General features: G+C 31.7%; 1 protein-coding gene across 1 annotated transcript; it reads right to left on the bottom strand.

Annotated features, from left to right (window-relative positions):
- Nucleotides 1-252: 252 nt before the first annotated feature.
- LOC125502163 lies at nucleotides 253-5,933 on the bottom strand. Its single transcript, XM_048659976.1, has 4 exons — nucleotides 5,856-5,933; nucleotides 4,044-5,133; nucleotides 3,487-3,886; nucleotides 253-3,281 (listed from the first exon to the last, which is right to left on the bottom strand). Exons 1-4 carry the CDS (start codon nucleotides 5,931-5,933, stop codon nucleotides 1,226-1,228), a joined length of 3,624 nt encoding a protein of 1,207 aa, XP_048515933.1. The 3' UTR covers nucleotides 253-1,225.
- Between the last annotated feature and the right edge of the window lie 16,051 nt (nucleotides 5,934-21,984).

The raw sequence follows: 21,984 nt of genomic DNA, 5'->3' as shown, positions 1-21,984 counted from the left end.
TCTCAGTAATCTCACGAAAAAACGACATCTTTTTTTTTTTTCCATTTTTTTTTTTTTTTTTTTTCTCCTTTTCCGATTTTCTTTCTAATTTTTTTTCCCCTAATTTTTTTTTTCAATTTTTTTTTTCCTAATTTTTTTTTTTCGCCCTGTTCTTCTCAGCCTTCCACCAATTCTGATATTTCGGGTCATCCAGTAATCTCACGACAAAACGACTTTTTTTTTAATTTTCCTAATTTTTTTTTTTTTTTTTCCAATTTTTTTTCTTTCAATTTTTTTTTTGATTTTTTTTTTTTTCCAATTTTTATCTCTTTTCTGATTTTGTTTTCTTTTTTTTTCGCGTTTTTTTAGTCTTTCACCAATTTCGACACCTCTGTAACGTGCGACTTTGGGCGCGACAACAATTTGTTAAAGGTTCGACCCTTGCCGAAAGGATACAGTGAGGAAGGTGTGAAAGTTTGACCTAATGATTGATATGTTGCACATTTACTTGTTTATTGGTACGTATGTTGACTTTGTTGAAGATTTGTTGGAGAAGAAAGATGTTTCTAGTTCGAAGGTTAGGAGTGGAGAGCTACTTGGCTAGAGAAGATGTGAAGAAGGAAGGTTCGGAATTAGGAGGGGGTTTTAGCTGACAATGAGTTGCATACGTTGGTGCCGTATGCAACTCGCACGGTTCTTAGTTGCAAATCTATATGCAGTGGTGAATAGGAGAAGAGGATGTGAGAGATCGGGTTCAGTGTGGGATAGTTGAGATAAGGAGAGGCGTTAGACGTAACACCCCCCCCGTTAGAGGGAACATAGGCTTTGGTACAAAGGGTATGTTCCTGATATAGAGATGAAGTAGGGCGTAGGTATTGATAGTGCTAAATACATAAAAGATCGTAGTGTACTATGCTTAGGAGCTAATTCATAGTTTGTTCACAATTTCAGAATATATATATGGTATTCAGTATTAGGTATACTATGTTCTTATTCACTAGGTATAATCTATGATTGGTGGACCAAGCGAGCCTGGAATAATCCTTTATTTGATCCAAAAGTACATTTTTCAAATATGTTATCTCATTTCTCATATACTAGTTTTTATTCGTATCGAAATGGAAGAAAGAGGAAATTTGGTTTTATTCGAATCTTAGGAACTACGAAGGTCATAAAAGCTGGTATTCATGAGCCTATGAGTATCTTATTCTCTAAGGCTACACCATTGATTTTGGCACGGATGTATTCAATAATCTGCCGTAATTTCTCTGACCTCTAGAGGGTGTTTTCTCACTGTAATAAAGGTTGGTGGTTGTGCTTTTGGGGGCACTGGTTTGGGTTCTACAGTAGGCAGAGGTGGTGGGAGTGCCTTCAGGCGTGTATCGCGTGTTGTATTGTAGCTGATTGCGTCAAGATGAGGACGTATTATTTCGAGTGATATGGGTTTGTCGTATGTTGCATGTTTAGAGCGTGTGTGACGCTTTTTTCCGTTACACGAGCAGAGCTTGAAGATTGTGAGAATTTTACTGAATGCTGAGAATCGGTATATTAGGTATAGTATTCCTATTGCTGATATCGCTACGCCAGCGTATGTGAGCGCCGTCTTCAGACTGGTAGTCTCTTGTTTATCGCGATGATGCGTACTGATTTCCGTAGCTTGTTTTATTATGTCGCTGAGGGCTAGCCCATTTGAATTTAAATCGTCAATGTTTACAGTAGGTTTATATTTGTGAAACATGGGAATCGAAGAGAGGTTTACGGTGTGGTTCGCATTCAGGTTTTGATATATTTCCGTTAAGTTTAGTGCGAATTCCGGTACGTAGTATTTAAATGTCGTTGATGTTCTATCGTTTGAGGCAATCAGTGTTATCGCTTCGGAATATCCTGAGCATTTATTGTCAAGCCTTAATATGCCCGAGCCAGTTAGAGTGGTACGCGTTGCCTCGACATCTGGGCAGGAGATATGCATGGTCTCAGGTTTCGAGACAGAGTAAAGCCAGGTGTTCGGTGCTCTCAGTTTCGACCAGAAGGAGCCATCGAAGCTGTCTATGCGTATGTCGCAAGTTTCAAGAGTTTTGGGTGGATTGTTAAGGAAAAGTTCTATTTCGCAAGATCCATGATTATTGGTGTGGTATAGTGGGTGGTTTTGCTTGTAAATGTATGAGTTACTTGACTTCTTACATTGTGAAAAGTCAGTCTCTGAGAGGTGGAAATATGAGTTTCTATTCGAGGCTACTGCAATGTAGTCGTTACTTGGGGTGATATGCGCGAATTTGTTATTGGATTTATCAAAATTTTGTTTCGCTGGAATTGGAATCAAATGGAATAAGTTGAATGTTTCGTCATTCAGAAGAGGTATCGATAGTACGTAAATTAAGTTCGGTTCGTTGTATGCTATTTCCAATTGGCATAGTTTGATCAATTCTACTGCGTATATATTCCTCAAAGGGACTGGGAATCGTAAGAGTGGTTCCAATGATTGGATGTGTTGTAAGCTGGTGATCAACTGTTTCGGTGTTAATATTCTTGGGTGGATGATACCGTTTTGCGCAAATGAGATTGCGTCGACGAGGTAGTTTAAATCCAGTTCATATTCGTTCGTCATTTCCTCCAGTGTTATTACATGTTCCGCGAAGCTTAATATCGCGGAATTTTGTTCTAATCGGGTCTTGAGGGTGTGTGAAGTATTAAAGAGGAATATTGTTTGTCCGTCTAATTCTGAGGTGTGTTTCTCAATGTTGTCGATTTTTCGTTCGTGAGCGCCCAGTGTTGATTGGACGATATGGGTCTGATTTGCTAACAGAAGCGCCAGATGATTGGTATCATTGAAAAGTCTGTCTATTTGTGAATTATAGTATTCTCCATCTTCCTCATTGAGCGTGCCATATAGTGTCTTGTGTATAGTTCCGACGAGGCTGTAGTACCAGTTTCGTTCCACGCGTGCGTGTGCAAGTTGCGATAATTTTACGTGTATTTCGTTGGTTTCTTTATATCCTACGAGGTCTCCAATTTGTTGCAGGTATTCGGTTAAAGTCAATAATCTCTTCTTTGAAAGTGTTAGTACATCCTTTGCACCACAAGTTGACCCGAGCATTTTGCACCCGTTGTACAGTATGTCATGGTACCTTTCCAATTTCCCTAACTTGGAAGTAAGATTTTCAACGTTGACGTAGCTAATCAGAGTCCACTCGCTATCGAATGTTCGTAGATCCGGTAGTTGTTCATAATAGATTCCCGGATTCGTACTGAGTGTCGTTGTGGTAAAAGATGTATGGGCGTAGTTGGTCAGGACCGCAACGCATCTGTAATTATTTCACATTGTTTATAGTAACTGTTTTTAAAGGTCAGCCTGATTGTTATTGTCACCTACGATATTTTTGAGGGGTTGGTTGATATTCGGTCCGTATATGGGCTAATTTGAGTTTATTTAAGTGTACTATTTTGGTTTTATTGTTAGTGATGCAAATCTCAGCGTTTATTCCGTCAATTATACGTTTAATTATGTACGGGCCTTTATAATGGTCATCAAGTTTAGAGCGTGATTCGTTTATAAGAAATACTTTTTGTCCAGCTTCGAAAAGTTGCGTGTTAATCTTCTTGTCATAGTAGCTTTTCGATCTTTGTTTCGCGTATTGTAAGTTTTGTATCGCTCTTTTGCGAACATCGGTGAGGTTTGCTAGTAGGTCGAGCATAAAAGTATCATATGTGTTGCTCGTCGCGGCTGTGCCTTTGAAATTTGATAGTAATTGAGCTTCTTTGCCGAAGATTAGTTGGTACGGTGTAAAGCCCGTCCCTTCGTGTTTTGCGGTATTATAACAGAAGATCGCGAAGCGTATGTATTTATCCCAATCCTTGCCAGTCTTAATATAGTGTTCAATGTGTTCGATGAGGACTAGATGGCTGCGTTCTAGGGACCCGTTTGATTGTGGTCGATACGCCGTAGTTCTCACTTGTTTGATTTTGAAAAGTCTGCATACGTGTTTGATCGTGGTACTCATGAAATTCCGTCAGTATTACTCGTGGCGCTCCGTTACGCGTAATGAATTCCTTCGCGAATGCAGTACCTATTGTTTGGGCAGTCGCGTTAGGAAGGGGGATGGCATCTAAAAATTTTGTTAGATTACATTGTACTGTCAATAAATATTGGTTGTTAGATTCTGTGACGGGAAGGGGCCCTATTATATCGAGTGCGACTTTATCAAAAGTGTCTGCCGGAGTGTCTGTGATTATCATCGGTAATTTCGTTTTTATTCGAACTAATTTCTTTTTCTGGCAGCTGTCGCAAGTTTTAACGAAGTCTTGAATTTGGGCTTTGATGTTAGGCCAATGGTAATTTTCTCTAATCCTGTTGTAAATTTTTGTGACGCCTTGGTGGCCACCTAATAATGATTCGTGATATTCTTTAATTATTCCTTCGCGTAACGATACGTCGGGTATCATTGTTTCGTTGGTGCAAAGCATAATTCTTACATTTGTTTTCCCGAATATATAATAGAATAATTTTTTGACGATAGTCCACCGGAGATCCTGTAATCCCGGGTTTGTTTTTGTGAACGAAAATGCATCAATCTTACGTAGATTTATTAAGCGTTTTAATCTCGACAAGGTATGAAAGAGGTCTTCCAGATTAACTTTATCTGAGCGTTTGTCTCTCATAACGAGGGTGATGATATATTTATTTTCGAGCTTCGTCAGGGCTATTCCGCGCGTTTCGGGTTTATTAATCGTGAAGGTTTCTTTTCGCAACATCGCTCTATTCATTAGTTCTTTCGCTAGATCGTCGTTCCACGGGCCTTCCGCTGGTACGCAATGTACGATGTTTGTGTTTTTCGTGAATATTCCATCTCTAGATTCTGTAATGTTAGCTGTGGGTGTTATGTTGTTTGAATTGTGTATAAATTCATCGAACAAAGGAGTCAAGTCGTTGTTCATCGACAGTGTTTCCGAGGTACTTTGGGGACATAGTTTGTTCTTGGTGATTTTCCGCCCGTCACTATGCCTGTCGGGTGCGCTGGCGCTGGATGTGTCTTCATCTTCCGTGGCGGTAGTGCTATCGGTATCGTATGGGGACATTGGGTCCTGTGGAGGTTGTTGTAACTCGACTCTCGAGCGCTGCATACGCTCTGAAGTCGTGTTCGGGCCAGTGTTACTACACTGCGCGTAAAAATTAGCGGGTCACCCCGTTTCTACTCCTAAAAATGCCCGATTTCAAATCCTCATAACTCAGCAAATAATGTGCGTAAAACGTCGCAAAAAATGTTGTTTTGAAGCTCAAAGCTTAACCTTTCGAATGCCTTTTGTCGAATTGAATTATCTTTTTTTTTCAAAGAGTAATCCTTTTTCGAATCATCTCATGTCAAAATCGCGAAGTGAACTTCCGACTTTACAACGATGCACCGAGTGTCACAGCGTGGAAATGCAATTTTCACGATGATAATCTTCAAGCCTGAAAAGTCTTCTTCAAAATGCGATTTTGTGAGTTGATTTACGATTTTTTTTGGCCGAGTTATGTGACCTTGAAGCAATTGTTGTCCCTAAATTTTCGAACGAATGCTCCAAGCGACCCAGTCGACGTATTGAAGTTTTTCAAAAACGATTTTGAAGGTCAAACCTTCATCTTTTCCAAAGTTTACTGCTTTTTTTTTCCGATCATTTTCGAAGCTTGGATACCTTCCGAATGAACCCCTCCAAAACACGGTGCGGAAATTCAAATTTCGACCTTCAGTAGGTCGCAGAAAAATGGCGGGATAGGTGGCACGTGATACCATCTTCGAGTTTGAAGTGTCCCTTTCAAAATGCGTTTTTGTAAGTTAATTTACGATTTTTTTTGACAGAGTTATTCAACTTCGAACACGGATGGAAGATTGAAACGTTACCTCCGGCATCGGCATTACCAAAGGTGTACCACGTGGAGGTTGCTCGGTAGGATTTACACCTCGTGTGTAAGTGTGCATGTGTTTAGCGTGTACCAGAGATCAGGACTCCATGGTTCGTCAATTCCACGGTATTTTTTGACTCCAAACCCTCTCTGGTACGTGTGTGAGTGTCAGAGTGCGGTATTTCTCGCCAAATTTCGATTAAAGCTTGACCAAGCTCGGCGAATTTTTTTTTTGGAAAACGACATCACTCTCCTCGACCATCCAGCTATGAGTCCGGATTTAAATCCCATCGAGCAGGTCTGGGACATGGTTGGACGGCGACTAAGAGAACGCCAGGAACAACCTCGAAACCTCACCGAGCTTGGTCAAGCTTTAATCGAAATTTGGCGAGAAATACCGCACTCTGACACTCACACACGTACCAGAGAGGGTTTGGAGTCAAAAAATACCGTGGAATTGACGAACCATGGAGTCCTGATCTCTGGTACACGCTAAACACATGCACACTTACACACGAGGTGTAAATCCTACCGAGCAACCTCCACGTGGTACACCTTTGGTAATGCCGATGCCGGAGGTAACGTTTCAATCTTCCATCCGTGTTCGAAGTTGAATAACTCTGTCAAAAAAAATCGTAAATTAACTTACAAAAACGCATTTTGAAAGGGACACTTCAAACTCGAAGATGGTATCACGTGCCACCTATCCCGCCATTTTTCTGCGACCTACTGAAGGTCGAAATTTGAATTTCCGCACCGTGTTTTGGAGGGGTTCATTCGGAAGGTATCCAAGCTTCGAAAATGATCGGAAAAAAAAAGCAGTAAACTTTGGAAAAGATGAAGGTTTGACCTTCAAAATCGTTTTTGAAAAACTTCAATACGTCGACTGGGTCGCTTGGAGCATTCGTTCGAAAATTTAGGGACAACAATTGCTTCAAGGTCACATAACTCGGCCAAAAAAAATCGTAAATCAACTCACAAAATCGCATTTTGAAGAAGACTTTTCAGGCTTGAAGATTATCATCGTGAAAATTGCATTTCCACGCTGTGACACTCGGTGCATCGTTGTAAAGTCGGAAGTTCACTTCGCGATTTTGACATGAGATGATTCGAAAAAGGATTACTCTTTGAAAAAAAAAGATAATTCAATTCGACAAAAGGCATTCGAAAGGTTAAGCTTTGAGCTTCAAAACAACATTTTTTGCGACGTTTTACGCACATTATTTGCTGAGTTATGAGGATTTGAAATCGGGCATTTTTAGGAGTAGAAACGGGGTGACCCGCTAATTTTTACGCGCAGTGTATTTCTCTGCGTCACCTTCGATTTTTACGGTTACAAGATTTGTGAAAAGTGGCAGATCTCGTGAATGAATGGATTTTTTTACGTTTTCTACTTTGCGAATAAATGAATTTATTGGCATGTTCGTGCCATTGAAAGTTGGTACTAAATTTATTGCTGCTTGCAGTGGCAGATACGGATTTGAGTTCACTACCGTGATAGTTTCTTCTTCACCTTGCATTTTGTCGGTTTTGCTTCTAAATTTGTACAATATGATAACTTAAGACTTACTGTGCGGTGAGAGTTACAATTATCGCTGCGATGGGTTGCATTCCTTCGATTGGATCCGCTGAAGTTCTAGGGTTGATGCGGTGGTTTGTAGAGGAAAGTAGAGGTGTCCCGGCTTGCAGATAAGGGCCTCGTAGCAGCAGGGAAGCTGATCGTTGGACTCAGTTGAGTCTTTGTGGGGCGAGGTGCCTTTGAGGATTGTCGATGTACCTTCTGTAGTTGGTTCTCTTTTGGCGTTTGTTTCTTAAATTCTTCGTAGATTTGTTGCAGGATTACTTCGTAGATTTGTTGTAGAATTATTTCGTAGATTTTTGTTGTGGATTACTTCGTAGATTTGTTGCGTTAATGATTCACGTCACAATTATTCGTCACTTTAACTTGCGCGATACTTTTACTAACGGGGATTCCGTTATCACGAAAGTAGCTGTTCGTATGAACGAGATGCTATCTATGACGGTTGGCAAATATTGCGACCGGTAAAAGATTTGTGCGGAGTTATTTTTTCACAATTCACATTTAAACTCACTATCAAATAACACTTTCTAGCAAGAGCACCGCTGCCACCAGTTGGAACGTGCGACTTTGGGCGCGACAACAATTTATTAAAGGTTCGACCCTTGCCGAAAGGATACAGTGATGAAGATGTGAAAGTTTGACTTAATGATTGATACGTTGCACATTTACTTGTTTATTGGTACGTATGTTGACTTTGTTGAAGATTTGTTGGAGAAGAAAGATGTTTCTAGTTCGAAGGTTAGGAGTGGAGAGCTACTTGGCTAGAGAAGATGTGAAGAAGGAAGGTTCGGAATTAGGAGGGGGTTTTAGCTGACAATGAGTTGCATACGTTGGTTCCGTATGCAACTCGCACGGTTCTTAGTTGCAAATCTATATGCAGTGGTGAATAGGAGAAGAGGATGTGAGAGATCGGGTTCAGCGTGGGATAGTTGAGATAAGGAGAGGCGTTAGACGTAACACCTCGATCAATCCCGTAATCTCACGAAGTCACAACATTTCTATCAATATCGACATTACCCATTCTAGCTCACGATGTAGTTTTTCAAATTTTTTTTTTCTTTTTTTTTACGAATTTTGTTTTTTGTTTTTTTTTTATCTTTTTGATTTCTTGTTTTCGTTTTTTTTTTTTTTACAATTTTTTTTTTCTTTTTTTTCTGATTTTTTTTTCTCATTTCTTATTTATTTTTTTTTCACAATTTTTTTTTTCTATTGATTTTTTTCAATTTTTTTTTTTTCCTCTTTGTTTTCTCAATTTTTCACCAATTTCAACACCTCGGCCATTCCCGTAGTGAAGTTTTTCGGATTTTTTTCTTCTCGTTTTTTTTCCGATCATTTTTGATTTTTTTTTTCCATTTTTTTTTTTCATTCTATTTTTCAATTTTTTTTTTTTATCTTTTTATTTTTTTCTTTTTCTGATTTTTTTTCTCTCCTTCTTTCTCTCAATTATTTTTTTTCTTACATTTTTTTTTTTCTTTTTCCCCCGTTTTTTCAGACTTTTACCAATTTCAACACCTCGGCTAATCCCGTAGTGAAGTTTTTTGAATTTTCATTCTTCGTTTTTCTTTCCAATTATTTTTAATTTTTTTTTTCAATTTTTCTTGTTTTTTTTCAATTTTTTTCCTCGATTTTTTTCTTTCTTCCGTTTTTTCAGTCATTCACAAATTTCAACGCTTTGGTCAATATCGTTATCTTACGAAAAAACAACATTTCCATTATTATCGACATCACCTATTTCAGCTCACGATGGAGTTTATCGTATTTTTTTTTGATTCTTCTTTTTTTTTCCTCATTTTTTTTTTTTTTTTTTTCTTTCTAATTTTTTTTTCTTTTTTTTTTGTTATCTTTAGTTTTTTTTTTTTTTTTTTCAAATTTTTTTTTTTTTTTCGATTGTTTTTTTTTCTAATTTTTTTTCCGCCCTGTTCCTTCCAGCCTTCCACTAATTTCAACATTCAGGGTCATTCAGTCATCTCACAAAAAAACGACATCTCCATTCTTTTTTTCCAATTTTTTTTCCTCAATTTTTTTTTTCCCTTTCCTAATTTTTTTTTTTTGCTAATTTTTTTTTTTATTATCCAATTTTTCTCTTATTCTCTTACATTTCTAATTTTTTCATTTTTCTTAATTTTTTTTCTCTAATTTTTTGTTTCGCCCTTCTTTTTCCAGCCTTTTACCGATTTCAACATCCTTAGTCATTGAGTCATTTCACGGAAAAACGACATTTTCTTTTTTTTTCCAATTTTTTTTTGTTTTTTTTTTTCCGTTGATTTTTTTTTCTAATTTTCTTGTCCGCCCTGTTTTCCCTAGCCTTTTACCAATTCGAACATTTTGGCTTATCCAGTAATTCCACTAAAAAACATCTCTATTTTTTTTTTTTTTGTTTATTTCTAATTTTTTTTTTCTCTAATTTTTTTTTTTTTAATTTTCCTTTCGCCCTGTTCTTTTCAGCCTTTCACCAATTTCAACATTTCGGGTAATCCAGTAATCTAACGAAAGACCGAAATCTTTTTTTTTTTTCTGATTTTTCTCTTCTTGTTTTTTTTTTGTTTTTTTTTCAATTTTTTTCGATTTTTTTTTTTTTTTAATTTTTTTCAATTTTTTTTTTTTTTCTTTCCAATTTTTCTGTTTTTTGCCCCGTTCCTTTCAGCCTCCCACCAATTTTAACATTTTGGCCCATCCAGTAATCTCACGAAGGAACGACTTCTCTATTTTTTTTTTTTTCTCTTCCCAATTTTTTTTTCTTCGATTTTTTTTTTTTCCTTTTCAATTCTTTCTGTTTCGTTTTTTTTTTTCTCTTTTCATTTGCAATTTTAATTTTTTTCCTTGATTTTTTTTTTTCACAATTTTTTCTTCCGCCCTGTTCTTTTCAGCCTTACACCAATTCTAACATTTCGGGTCATCCAGTAATCTCACGAAAGAACGACGTCTCTATTTTTTTTTCCATTTTTTTCCATTTTTTTTTCCATTTTTTTTTTCTTTCAATTTTTTTTTTTTCCATTTTTTTTTTTTTTGTTTTCCCAATTTTTATTTCCAATTTTTTTTTGCATTGTTTTCCCTAGCCTTTTGCCAATTCCAACATTTTGAGTCATTCAGTAATCTCACGAAAAAACGACATCTTCATTTTTTTTTTCCAATTTTTTTTTTCCCCTGTTTTTTCAGTCTTTTACCAATTTCAACACCTCGGCCAATCCTGAAGAAAAGTTTCCCGTATTTTCTTTTTCGTTTTTTTTTCCAATTATTCTTGATTTTTTTCTTGAATTTTTTTTTTTCTTCATATTTTTTTTTCTCTCCAATTTTTTTTTTTTCTCAATTTTTTTTTTCTCATTTTTTTTTCTCTCGATTTTTTTTCCTTGCACTGTTCTTTCCAGCCTTTCACTAATTTCAACATTTCAAATTCTCTAGTAATCTCACGAAAAAACGACATTTTTTTTTTTTTTTTAAACTTTTTTTTTTTTTCTTTCTCGATTTTTCTTCTAATTTTTTTTCCTCTAATTTTTTTTTTTTTTCAATTTTTTTTTTTTCAATTTTTTTTCCTTGCCCTATTCTTCCCAGCCTTTCACCAATATCAATATTCCGGGTCATCCAGTAATCTCACGAAAAAACGACATTTTTTTTTTTTTTCCAATTTTTTTTTTTTTCTCCAATTTTTTTTCTTACAATTTTTTTTTTGATTTTTTTTTTTTCAAATTTTTTTCTCTTTTCTGATCTGTTTTACTTTTTTTTTCTCGTTTTTTCAGTCTTTCACCAATTTCGACACCTCGATCAACCCCGTAATCTCACGAAGTCACAACATTTCTATCAATATCAACATTACCCATCTCAGCTCACGATGTATTTTTGCAATTTCGATGCAATTTTTTTTTCGAATTTTTTTTTTTAATATCTTTTTTTCCTACATTTTTTTTCTCATTTTTTTCTTGTTTTTTCTTTGTTTTTTTTCCAATTTTTTTTTCTATCATTTTTTTCTGATTTTTTTTTTCCCATTTCTTTTCAATTTTTTTTTTTACACAATTTTTTTTTTTCATGATTTTATTCAATTTTTGTTTTCTTCTTCCCTTCGTTTTTCCAGTTTGTCACTAATTTCAACACCTCGGCCAATCCCGTAGTGAAGTTTTACGAATTTTTGTTATCCGTTTTTTTTTTCAATTATTTTCGATTTTCGTTTTCAATTTTTTTTTTTTTTCAATTTTATTTTTTTCTTCTAATTTTTATTTTTTTTTTTCCAATTTTTTTTTTTTTTTTTTTTTTTTCGTTCTCTCAGTCTTCCACCAATTTCAAAACGTTGATCAATTCTGTAATCTCACGGAGTAACAACATTTCCATCAATATCGACATTACCTATTCCAGTTCACGATGTAGTTCTTTTTATTTTTTTCTTTCGACTTTTTTTCGTTTTTTCTCTATTTTTTTTCTTCTCTTTTTGATTTCTTGTTCTCGATTTTTTTTTTTCTACAATTTTTTTTTTTCATTTTTTTTTTCTGATTTTTGTTTTCATTTCTTATTCATTTTTTTTTTCACAATTTTTTTTTTCTATTGATTTGTTTCAAATTTTTTTTTTTCTCGTTTTTTCAGTTTTTCACCAATTCCAACACCTCGGCCAATCCCATAGTGGAGTTTTTCGGATTTTTTTTTTTCGTTTTTTTTTTTAATTTTTTTTTCTTTCAATTTTTTTTTTTTTGTACGATTTTTTTCCTTCAATTTTATTTCTCTTGCTTTTTTTTCTTGTTTTTTTTTTTTCTCATTTACTCTCTATTCTTTTTTTCTACAATTTTTTTTTTTCTCTCGATTTTTTTTTGTTTTTTTCGTTTTTTTTTCCTCGTTTTTCCAGTCTTTCACCAATTTCAACACCTTGGCCCATTCCGTAATGAAGTCCCGCGAATTTTTTTTTTTCATTTTTTTTTCCGATCATTTTTGATTTTTTTTTCCTATTTTTTTTTTCATCTTTCCATTCTTTGTCTTCTCCTGTTTTTTTTTTTTTTCTCCTTCTTCCTCTCAATTATTTGTTCTCTCTCAATTTTTCTTTTTCCATTTTTTTTTTTCTTTTTCCCTCGTTTTTCCAGTCTTTTACCAATTTCAACACCTCGGCTAATCCCGTAGTAAAGTTTTTCGAATTTTCATTTTTTGTTTTTCTTTCTAATTATTTTTGATTTTTTTTTTCAATTTTTTTTGTTTTTTTCCAATTTTTTTTTTTTTTCCCTTCCGTTTTTTCAGTCGTTCACCAATTTCAACGCTTCGGACAATATCGTAATCTCACGAAAAAACAACATTTCCATTAATATCGACATCACCTATTCCAGCTCACGATGGAGTTTTTCGTATTTTTTTTTGATTCTTCTTATTGTTTTCAAATTTTTTTTTCTTATTCTTCTTCCCAATTCTTTTTTTCCTTTTTTTTTGTTATCTTGAGTTTTTTTTTTCTTTCAATGTTTTTTTTTTTTTTTTCGATTTTTTTTTTTTTCCTAATTTTTTTCCGCCTTGTTTCTTCCCACCTTTCACTAATTTCAACATTCCGGGTCATTCAATAATGTCACGAAATAACGACATCTCCATTTTTTTTCCACATTTTTTTTTTTTCAATTTTTTTTTGCTAATTTTTTTTTTTTCTTCAATAATTTTCTCTTTTCTTTCCTAATTTTTCTTTTATTCCTAATTTTTCTTTTTTCTCTTCTCAATTTTTCCTTTATTCTCTTACATTTCTAATTTTTTCATTTTTCTTAAATTTTTTTATCTAATTTTTTTGTTTGCCCTGTGCTTTCCAGCCTTTCACCAATTCCAACATTCCAGCTCATTCAGTAATCTCACAGAAAAACGACACCTTCATTTTTTTTTTTTTTCTTCCCGTTTAAATTTTTTTTTTTAAATTTTTTTTTTTTTTGTTTCCCTAATTTTTTTTTCCATTTTTTTTTTTGCACCGTTTTTCTCAGCCTTTTACCGATTCCAACGTTCCGGGTCATCCAGTAATCTCACGAAAAAACGACATCTTCTTTTTTCTTTCTAATTTTTTTTTTTTTTTTGTTGATTTTTTTTTTCTAATTTTCTTTTTCCTTGCCCTGTTTTTTTCAGCCTTTCACCAATTTCAACATTTCAAGTTATTCAGTAATCTCACGAAGAAACGACATCTCCTTTTTTTTTTTTTTTTTTTTTTTTTTTTTCTTCAATTTTTTTTTTTTTTCGTTCATTTTTTTCCTCGTTCTGATTTTCTCAGCTTTCCATCATTTCCATCATCCCACCTCCTCCAGTATTCTCACGGAAAAACAACATCTTCTTTTCTTTTTTCCAATATTTTTTTTTTTTTTCTTCCTAATTTTTCCTTCATTTTCTTACATTTCTAATTTTTTCATTTTTCTCAATTTTTTTTTTCTAATTTTTTTTTTTCGCCCTGTTCCTTCTAGCCTTTCACCAATTTCAACATTTCAGCCCATTTAGTAATTTTACGAAAAAACGACATTCTCATTTCTTTTTTCCAATTTTTTTTTTTCCAATTTTTTTTCCATTTTTTTTTCCTTTTTTTTTTTTTTTTTTCCGATTTTTTTTTCAATTTTTTTTTTTCTCATTTGTTTTTTTTTCTTCATTTCTAATTTTCTTATTCTTCCTAATTTTTTTTTTCTTATTTTTTTTTTCGCCTTGTTCTTTCCAGCCTTGTACCAATTTCAACATTTTCAAGTTATCTAGTAATCTCACGGAATGACGACATCTCCATTTTTTTTTTCAATTTTTCTTCCAATTTTTATTTTCTTTCGTCGATTTTTTTTTTTTTTTTGATTTTTTTTTTTTTTTTTTCCAATTCTTTTTTCCTAATTTTTTTCATTGCCCTGTTTTTTTCAGCCTTTCACTCATTTGAACATTTCGGGTCATCCAGTAATCTCACGAGGAAACGACATCTTCATTTTTTTTTTTTTTGTTTTTTTTTTTTGTTGATTTTTTTTTTCTAATTTTTTTGTTCGCCCTGTTCTTCCCAGCCTTTCACTAATTCGAACGTTTCGGGTAATCCAGTAATCTCACGAAAAAACGGCATCTTCTTTTTTTTTTCCAATTTTTTTTTTTTTTTTAATTTTTTTTTTTTCTTTTTTCTAATTTTTTTTCTCGCCCCGTTCTTTCCAGCCTTTTGCAAATCCCAACATTCCGAGTTATTCAGTAATCTCACGAAAAAACGACATCTCCTTTTTGTTTCTTTTTTTTTTTTTTTTTTATCTCCAATTTTTCTTCTTTTCTTCCGAATTTTTTTTTCCAATTTTTTTTTTTCTAATTTTTTTTTTTTTTTTCTTCAATTTTTTTTTTTTTTCTTATTTTTTTTTCCGTTTTTTTCTCTAATTTTCTTTCATTTTTCATTAAAATATCTGTCCTTTCATCCAATTTTTTTTTTTTTTTTTTTTCGTTTTTCCAGTCTTCCACTAATTCCAACACTTCGGTCAATCCTGTAATCTCACGAAGTAACAACATTCACATCAATATCGACATCACCTATTCCAGCTCACGATAGGGTTTTTTGGATTTTTTTTTCTTTTTTTTTTTTCTTTTTTTTGATGTTTTAAAAAAAAAAATTTTTTCTCTTTTCCAATTTTTTCCAATTTTTTTTTTTCTCCCGTTTCTTCAGTCTGTTACCAATTCAAACACCTTAGTCAATTTCGATATCTCACGACGTAACAATATTTCCATCAATATTGACATCACCTATTCCAGCTCAAGATGGAGTTTTTCGAATTCCTTTTTCTCATTTTTTTTTATTCTTTTTCCAATTTTTTTTTTCAATTTTTTTTTTTTCCCGTTTTTCAGTCTTTCACCAATTTCAACGTTCCGGTCAATCCCGTAATCTAACGGAATCACAACATTTTCATCGATATCGACATTTCCGATTCCAGCTCACGATGGAGTTTTCCGAATTTTTTTTTTTTCCCATTTTTTTCTCAATTTTTTTTTTTTCACAATTTTTTTTTTTTTCTGTTCACAATTTTTTTTTTTCCGTTTTTCCAGTCTTCGAACAATTCCGAAACCTTAGTCAATTCCGATATCTCACGAAGTAACAACATTTCTATTAATATCGACATCACCCATAACAGCTCACGATGGAATTTTCGAATTTTTTTTTTTCGTTTTCAATTTTTTTTTTTTTCGTTTCTTTGTTATTTTTTCTCCTAATTTTTTTTTTTAATTTTTTTTTTTGTTTTCCACAATTTTTTTTTTTTCCAATTTGTTTTTTCTTTCGTTTCTTCAGTCTGTCACCAATTCCAACACCTCAGTCAATCCCGTCATCTCGAGAAGTAACAACATTTCCATCGATATCGACATCACTCATAACAGCTCACGATAGAGTTCTTCGAATTTTTTTTTTTCGTTTTTTTTCAATTTCTCTCAAATTTTTTTTTTTTAATTTTTTTTCTCTTTTTTTCAAATTTTTCTCTAAATTCTTGTCTTTTCTTTTCAATTTTTTTCTTCTATTTTTCATCAAATTATTACTTCATTTTTTTTCCTTTTTTCCTTTTTTTTTCAATTTTTTTTTTTTTTTTTTTTTTTAAATTTTTTCTCGAATTTTCAATTTTTTTTTCCAATTTCACCTTTGTTTCCTTTCCTTTCGTTTTTTTTGCTTCTAATTTTCTTGATTTTTTTTTTTTCTATTTTTTTTGTTTTTTTTTGATTTTTTTTTTTTTCTTCTTCGTTTGTTCAGTCTTTTACCAATTTCAACACCTCAGTCAATCCTGATATTCTACGAAGTAACATCATCTTCATCAATATCGACATCAACCATTCCAGCTCACGCTGGAGTTTTTTGAATTTTTTTTCGATTCCTCTCATTTTTCTTCATTTTTTTTTTCATTTTTTTTTTAGTTTTTTTTCCCAATTCTTCCTTTAATTTTTTTTCTCTTTTTTCTCAATCTTATTTTTTCTTCTTTAATTTTTCTTCTCCAATTTTGCATTCAATTTTTCCTTTGTTTTTTTTTTTTTTTTCCCTTGTTTTTTTAGTCATTTACCAATTTCAACGCTTTGGTCAATCCCGTAATCTTAGGGAGTAACAACATTTCCATCAATATCGACATCACTTAGTCCAGCTTACGAAGAAGTTTTCCGTATTTTTTTTCGATTCTTCTCATTTTTTTCATTTTTTTTTTTTTTTTTTGTTCAATTTTTTTTTCAATTTTTTTTTTCAATTTTTTTTCCCTTTTTTTCTTGTTCTGTGTCATTTTTTTCTCCTTCTTTTGTTTTTTCTAATTTTTTTTTTTCCTCCTCATTTTTCATTCTTTTCTCTTTCATTTTTTTTTTCTGATTTTGTTTTTCATTTTTTCTTTCCGTTCTGTCGTCATTTCTTCCTTTGTTTTTTTTTTTTTTTTTCGTTTTTTTGTTTTTTTTTTTTTCGTTCTTTCTTTTTTGACTCTGTTTTTTCAGTCTTTTACCAATTCCAACATTTCGGCCAATTCCGTAGTGAAACTTTGCAAATTTCTCTTCTTCGTTTTTTTTCTAATCATTTTTGATTTTTTTTTTTAATTTTTTTTTTGTTTCTTCCAATTTTTTTTTTGATTTTTTTTCCTCACAATTCTCAATTTTTTCCCTCCGCATCCATTCATTTTTTCATTTTTTTTTTTCCATTCGTTTCTTAATTTTTTTTTTTTTTTACAATTTTTTTTTTTCTTTCAATTTTTTTCTTTCCATTTCTACGTTTTTTCAGTCTTTCATTTATTCCAACACCTTGACCAATTTCGTGGTGAAGTTTTTCGAATTTTTTTTTTCGTTTTTTGTTCAATTTCTCTTAATTTTTTTTTTCTTTTAATTTTTTTTCTCTTTTCCTCAAATTTTTTCTTTCACAATTCTCTTCTTTTATTCTTCATTCAATTTTTACTTCATTTCTGTTCCTTTTTTTCTCTTTTCTTTCAATTTTTTTTTTTTTTTTTTCAAATTTTTTTTTCTTCATTTTTTAATTTTTTCTTTCAATTTTTCCTCCATTCTCTCTTCTCTCGTTTTTTTTGCTTCTAATTTTTCATCATTTTTTTTTTCGATTTTTTTTTTTTTTCTTCAATTTTTTTCCTCCAATTTTGCATTCAATTTGTCCTCCTTTTTTTTTTTTCCCTCGTTTTCTCAGTCATTCACTAATTTCATCGTTCCGGTCGAACCCGTAATTTCACGAAGTAACAACATTTCCATCAATATCGACATCACCTATTCCAGCTCACGATGAAGTTCTTCAAATTTTATTGTGATTTTTCTCATTTTTTTCTATTTTTTTTTTCAATTTTTTTCCGAATTTTTTTTTTCCGTCCAGTTGTCATTTTGTTTTCTGATCCTCATTTTTTTCCTATTTTTTTTTTTTTTTTCTATTCTTTATTTTTCTGTCTTTCATTTTTTTTTGAATTTTTTTTTTCTGATTTTGTTTTCCATCTCTTCTCTCCGTTCTGTCGTCATTTTTTCCTTTGGTTTTTTTTTCTTTCGTTTTTGTTTTTTTTTTTCGTTTTTCCTTTTTTGACTTTGTTTCTTTAGTCTTTCACCAATTCTAACATCTCGGCCAATTCCGTAGTGAAACTTTGCCAATTTCTCTTTTTCGTTTTTTCTTCTAATTATTTTTGATTTTTTTTTTTAATTTTTTTTTTTTTCCAATTTTTTTCTTCGATTTTTTTTCTCTACAATTTTCAATCTTTTCCCCTCGCATCCATTAATTTTTTAATTTTTTTTTTTTTCATTAGTTTCTCAATTTTTTTTTTTTTTACAATTTTTTTTTTGCTTTCAATTTTTTTTTTTCTTTCTTTATTTCTACGTTTTTCCAGTCTTTCATTTATTCCAACACCTTGACCAATTTCGTGGTGAAGTTTTTCGAATTTTTTTTTCCGTTTTTTCTTCTGATCATTCTTGATTTTTTTTTTCCAAATTTTTTTTTTTCTTTCCAATTTTTCTTTTTGCTCTCAATTTTTTTTTTTTATTTTTTTTTTCTTCTCTGAATTTTTTTTTCTCTTTTCCCCCTCGTGTTTTCAGTCTTTCACTAATTTCAACACCTCAGTCAATCCCAATATCTCACAAAGTAACAACATTTCCATCAATATCGACATCAACCATTTCAGCTCACGATAGAGTTTTTCGAATTACTTTTCTGATCGTTTTTTTTTTAATTTCTTTCAATTTTTTTTTTTTTATTTACAATTCTTTATTTTTCTAATTTTTTTTTCTTCTTTCGAATTTTTTTCTCTTCAATTTTTCTTCCGTTTTCTTTTCCTTTTTTTCCTTGTTCCAATTTTTTTTCCTCCTGATTTCAATTTTTTTTTTTTTTTTCAATTTTTTTTTTTTTCTCGTTTTCTCAGTCTTTCACTAATTTCAACACCTTGGTCAGTCCCGTAATCTCACGGAGTCACAACATTTCCATCAATTTCGACTTCTACTATTCCAGCTTACGACGGAATTTTTTTCAATTCTTTTCTCTCGTTCTTCCAGTCTTTCACCAATTCCAACACTTCGGCCAATCCCGTAGTAAAGTTCTGCGAATTTCTCTTTCTCTTTTTTTTCCTAATTATTTTTGATTTTTTTTTTTAATTTTTCTTCACAATTTTCAATTTTATTCCTCCGCTCTCATTCATTTTTCTATTTTCTCTTTTTTCATTCGTTTCCTAATTTTTTTGTTTTTTTTACAATTTTTTTTTTCTTCCGATTTTTTTTTTGTTTTTTTTTTTCCTTGTTTTTCCAGTCTTTCATTCACTCCAACACCTTGACCAATTCCGTGGTAAAGTTGTTCGAATTTTTCTTTTGTTTTTTTTTCTGATCTTTTTTTTTTTTTTTTTTTCTGATCATTCTTATTTTTTTTTTTTTAATTTTTTTTATTATTTTTTTTCCAATTTTTTTTTTCTCTTTTTTTTTTTTTTTTGAAAAATTTTTTTTTTCTCTTTTTTTTTCTTTTTTTACAATTTTATTTTTTTTCTCTTCGGTTATTTGATTTCAATCCTTTCTTGAATTTTTTTTCCTTTATTTTCCACGTTTCTTTAGTCTTTCACCGATTTCAACACCTCAGTCAATCCCGTAGTGAAATTTTCCGAATTTTTTTTTTTTCGTTTTTTTTTCTGATTATTTTTAATTTTTTTTTTCCAATTTTTTTTCCCTCACAATTTCTGTTTTTTTAATTATTTTATTCTGGTTTTTTTTTTTTTTTTTTTTCCATTTTTTTTGATTTTTGTTTCCCTCGTTTTTCCAGTCTCCTACCAAATTCAACACTTCGGCCAATCCCGTAGTGAAGTTTTTCGAATTTTTTTTTTGGTTTTTTTCTCAAATATTTTTGATTTTTTTTTTTAATTTTTTTTTTTCCGCAATTTTTTTTTCTTTAAATTTTTTTTTTTTTTTTTTTTTTTCCTTGTTTCTCCAGTCTTTCACCAATTCCAACACGTCGGACGATCCCGTGATAAAGTTTTTCGAATTTTTGTTTTCCGTTTTTTTTTCTAATCATTTCTGATTTTTGATTTCAATTTTTCATTTTTTTCAATTTTTTTCTTTTTCCAATTTTTTTTTTTCCTCTCAATTTTTTTTTTCTCTGTTTTTCCAGTCTTTTACCAATTTCAACACCTCGATTAATCCCGTAATTTCACGAAGTAACCACATTTCCATGAATATCGACATCACCCATTCCAGCTCACGATGGAGTTTTTTGAATTTTTTTGTTTTCGTTTTTCTTCTAAATTTTTTTTTTCAATTTTTTTCACATTTTTTTTTTCACTTTTTTATTGTGATTTTTTTTTTCACAATTTTTTTTTTTTTTGATTTTTTTTTTTTCCTTGTTTTTTCAGTCTTTCACTCATTTCAACAGCTCGGTCAATTCCGTCATCTAATGAAGTAACAACATTTCCATCAATATCGACATCAACTATTTCAGCTCACGCTGGAGTTTTTCGATTTTTTTTTTATTTTTCTCTGAATTTGTTTTTTCAATTTTTTTCCAATTTTCTTTCCTACAATTTTTTTTTTCTCAATTTTTTTACTCTTTTTCCATTTTTTCCATTTACTTTCTTTCATTTCCTTTTCTTTGCCCTGTTTTTTTTAGTCTTTCACCGATTTCAACACTTTGGTCAATCCCGTCATCTCACGAAGTAACAACATTTCCATCAATATCGACATCACCTATTCCAGCTCACGATTGAGTTTTTTGAATTTTTTTCTTCTCGTTTTTCTTTTGAATTTTTTTTTCAATTTTTTCTACATTTTTTTTTTCACTTTTTTATTGTGTTTTTTTTTTTTCTTCACAATTTTTTTTTTTTTTTGATTTTTTTTATTTCTTGTTTTTTCAGTCTTTCACTCATTTCAACAGCTCTGTCAATTCCGTCATTCAATGAAGTAACAACATTTCCATCAATATCGACATCAACTATTTCAGCTCACGCTGGAGTTTTTCGTTTTTTTTTTTATTTTTCTCTGAATTTGTTTTTTCAATTTTCTTTCCTACAATTTTTCTTTCCCAATTTTTTTACTCTTTCTCCATTTTTTTCCATTTTCTTACTTTCATTTCCTTTTTTTCGCCCTGTTTTTCTTAGTCTTTCACCGATTCCAACACTTTGGTCAATCCCGTCATCTCACGAAGTAACAACATCTCCATCAATATCGACATCACCCATTCCAGCTCACGATGGAGTTTTTCGAATTTTTTCTTTTCGTTTTTTTCCTGATTTTTTTTTCCGATTTTTTTTTTATTTCTTCCGCCCTGTTCCTTCGAGCCTCTTACCAATTTCAACATTCCGGCCGATCCAGTAATCTCACGAAAAAACGACATCTCCATTTTTTTTTTTTAATTTCGTTTTTTTTTCTCAATTTTTTTTTTTTTTTTAATTTTTTTTTTTTTTGTTCTTTCAGTCTTCCACTAAATTTAACACCTCGGCCAATCCCGTAGTAAAGTTCTCCGAATTTTTCTTTTTTGTTTTCTTCTCTGATTATTATTTTTTCTTCTCTCCCAATTTTTTTTTTCTTCCAATCATTTGTTACGTCTAGACCCTGTACTCTACAACGCTTTCCTATCACCCTTGCAACCTGACCGCTAGTCCCTTCGACTCCTATTACCACTTTATTCCCACGTTAAACCTCAGCGTAAGGCGCAATTGCCCCTACCCCGGGACGTCCATCCTCCAGGAGTCTCATCCTGATGCGGGGACTCTCGACTCCTCTGTCCGACCGGCAGGGTCGGACATCAATTCAATCTTTCCTCTCCGAACTCATTCAAGCTCATCCTACCAGTTATGTAATAAAGGTATTTTAAATCGTTAAAGATCATCCTTTTCATTTTCCTAACATTCAACACACTCTTCAAGTGCTACAAGCACCGCGAACGGGAGGGACCTTTTCGACGTCTCTACTATTAAGACGTAACACATTTTTTTTTTCAATTTTTTGTTTTTTTTTTCTGCTAATTTTTTTTCTTTTTCTCCCTTCGTTTTTTTAGTCTTTCACCAATTCCAACACTTCGGCCAATCCCGTAGTAAAGTTTTCCAGATTTTCATTTTTTGTTTTTCTTTCTAATTATTTTGGATTTTTGTTTTCAATTTTCTTTTGTTTTTTTTGCCTTTTTTTCTCATTTTTTTTTTTTCTTATTTTCTTTTGATTTTTT

Source organism: Athalia rosae, unplaced genomic scaffold (assembly GCF_917208135.1).
Source record: "Athalia rosae unplaced genomic scaffold, iyAthRosa1.1, whole genome shotgun sequence".
Lineage (NCBI taxonomy): Eukaryota > Metazoa > Arthropoda > Insecta > Hymenoptera > Athaliidae > Athalia > Athalia rosae.
Note: the sequence above shows the minus strand (reverse complement) of the source record. Positions and strands in the feature narration are given on the sequence as shown.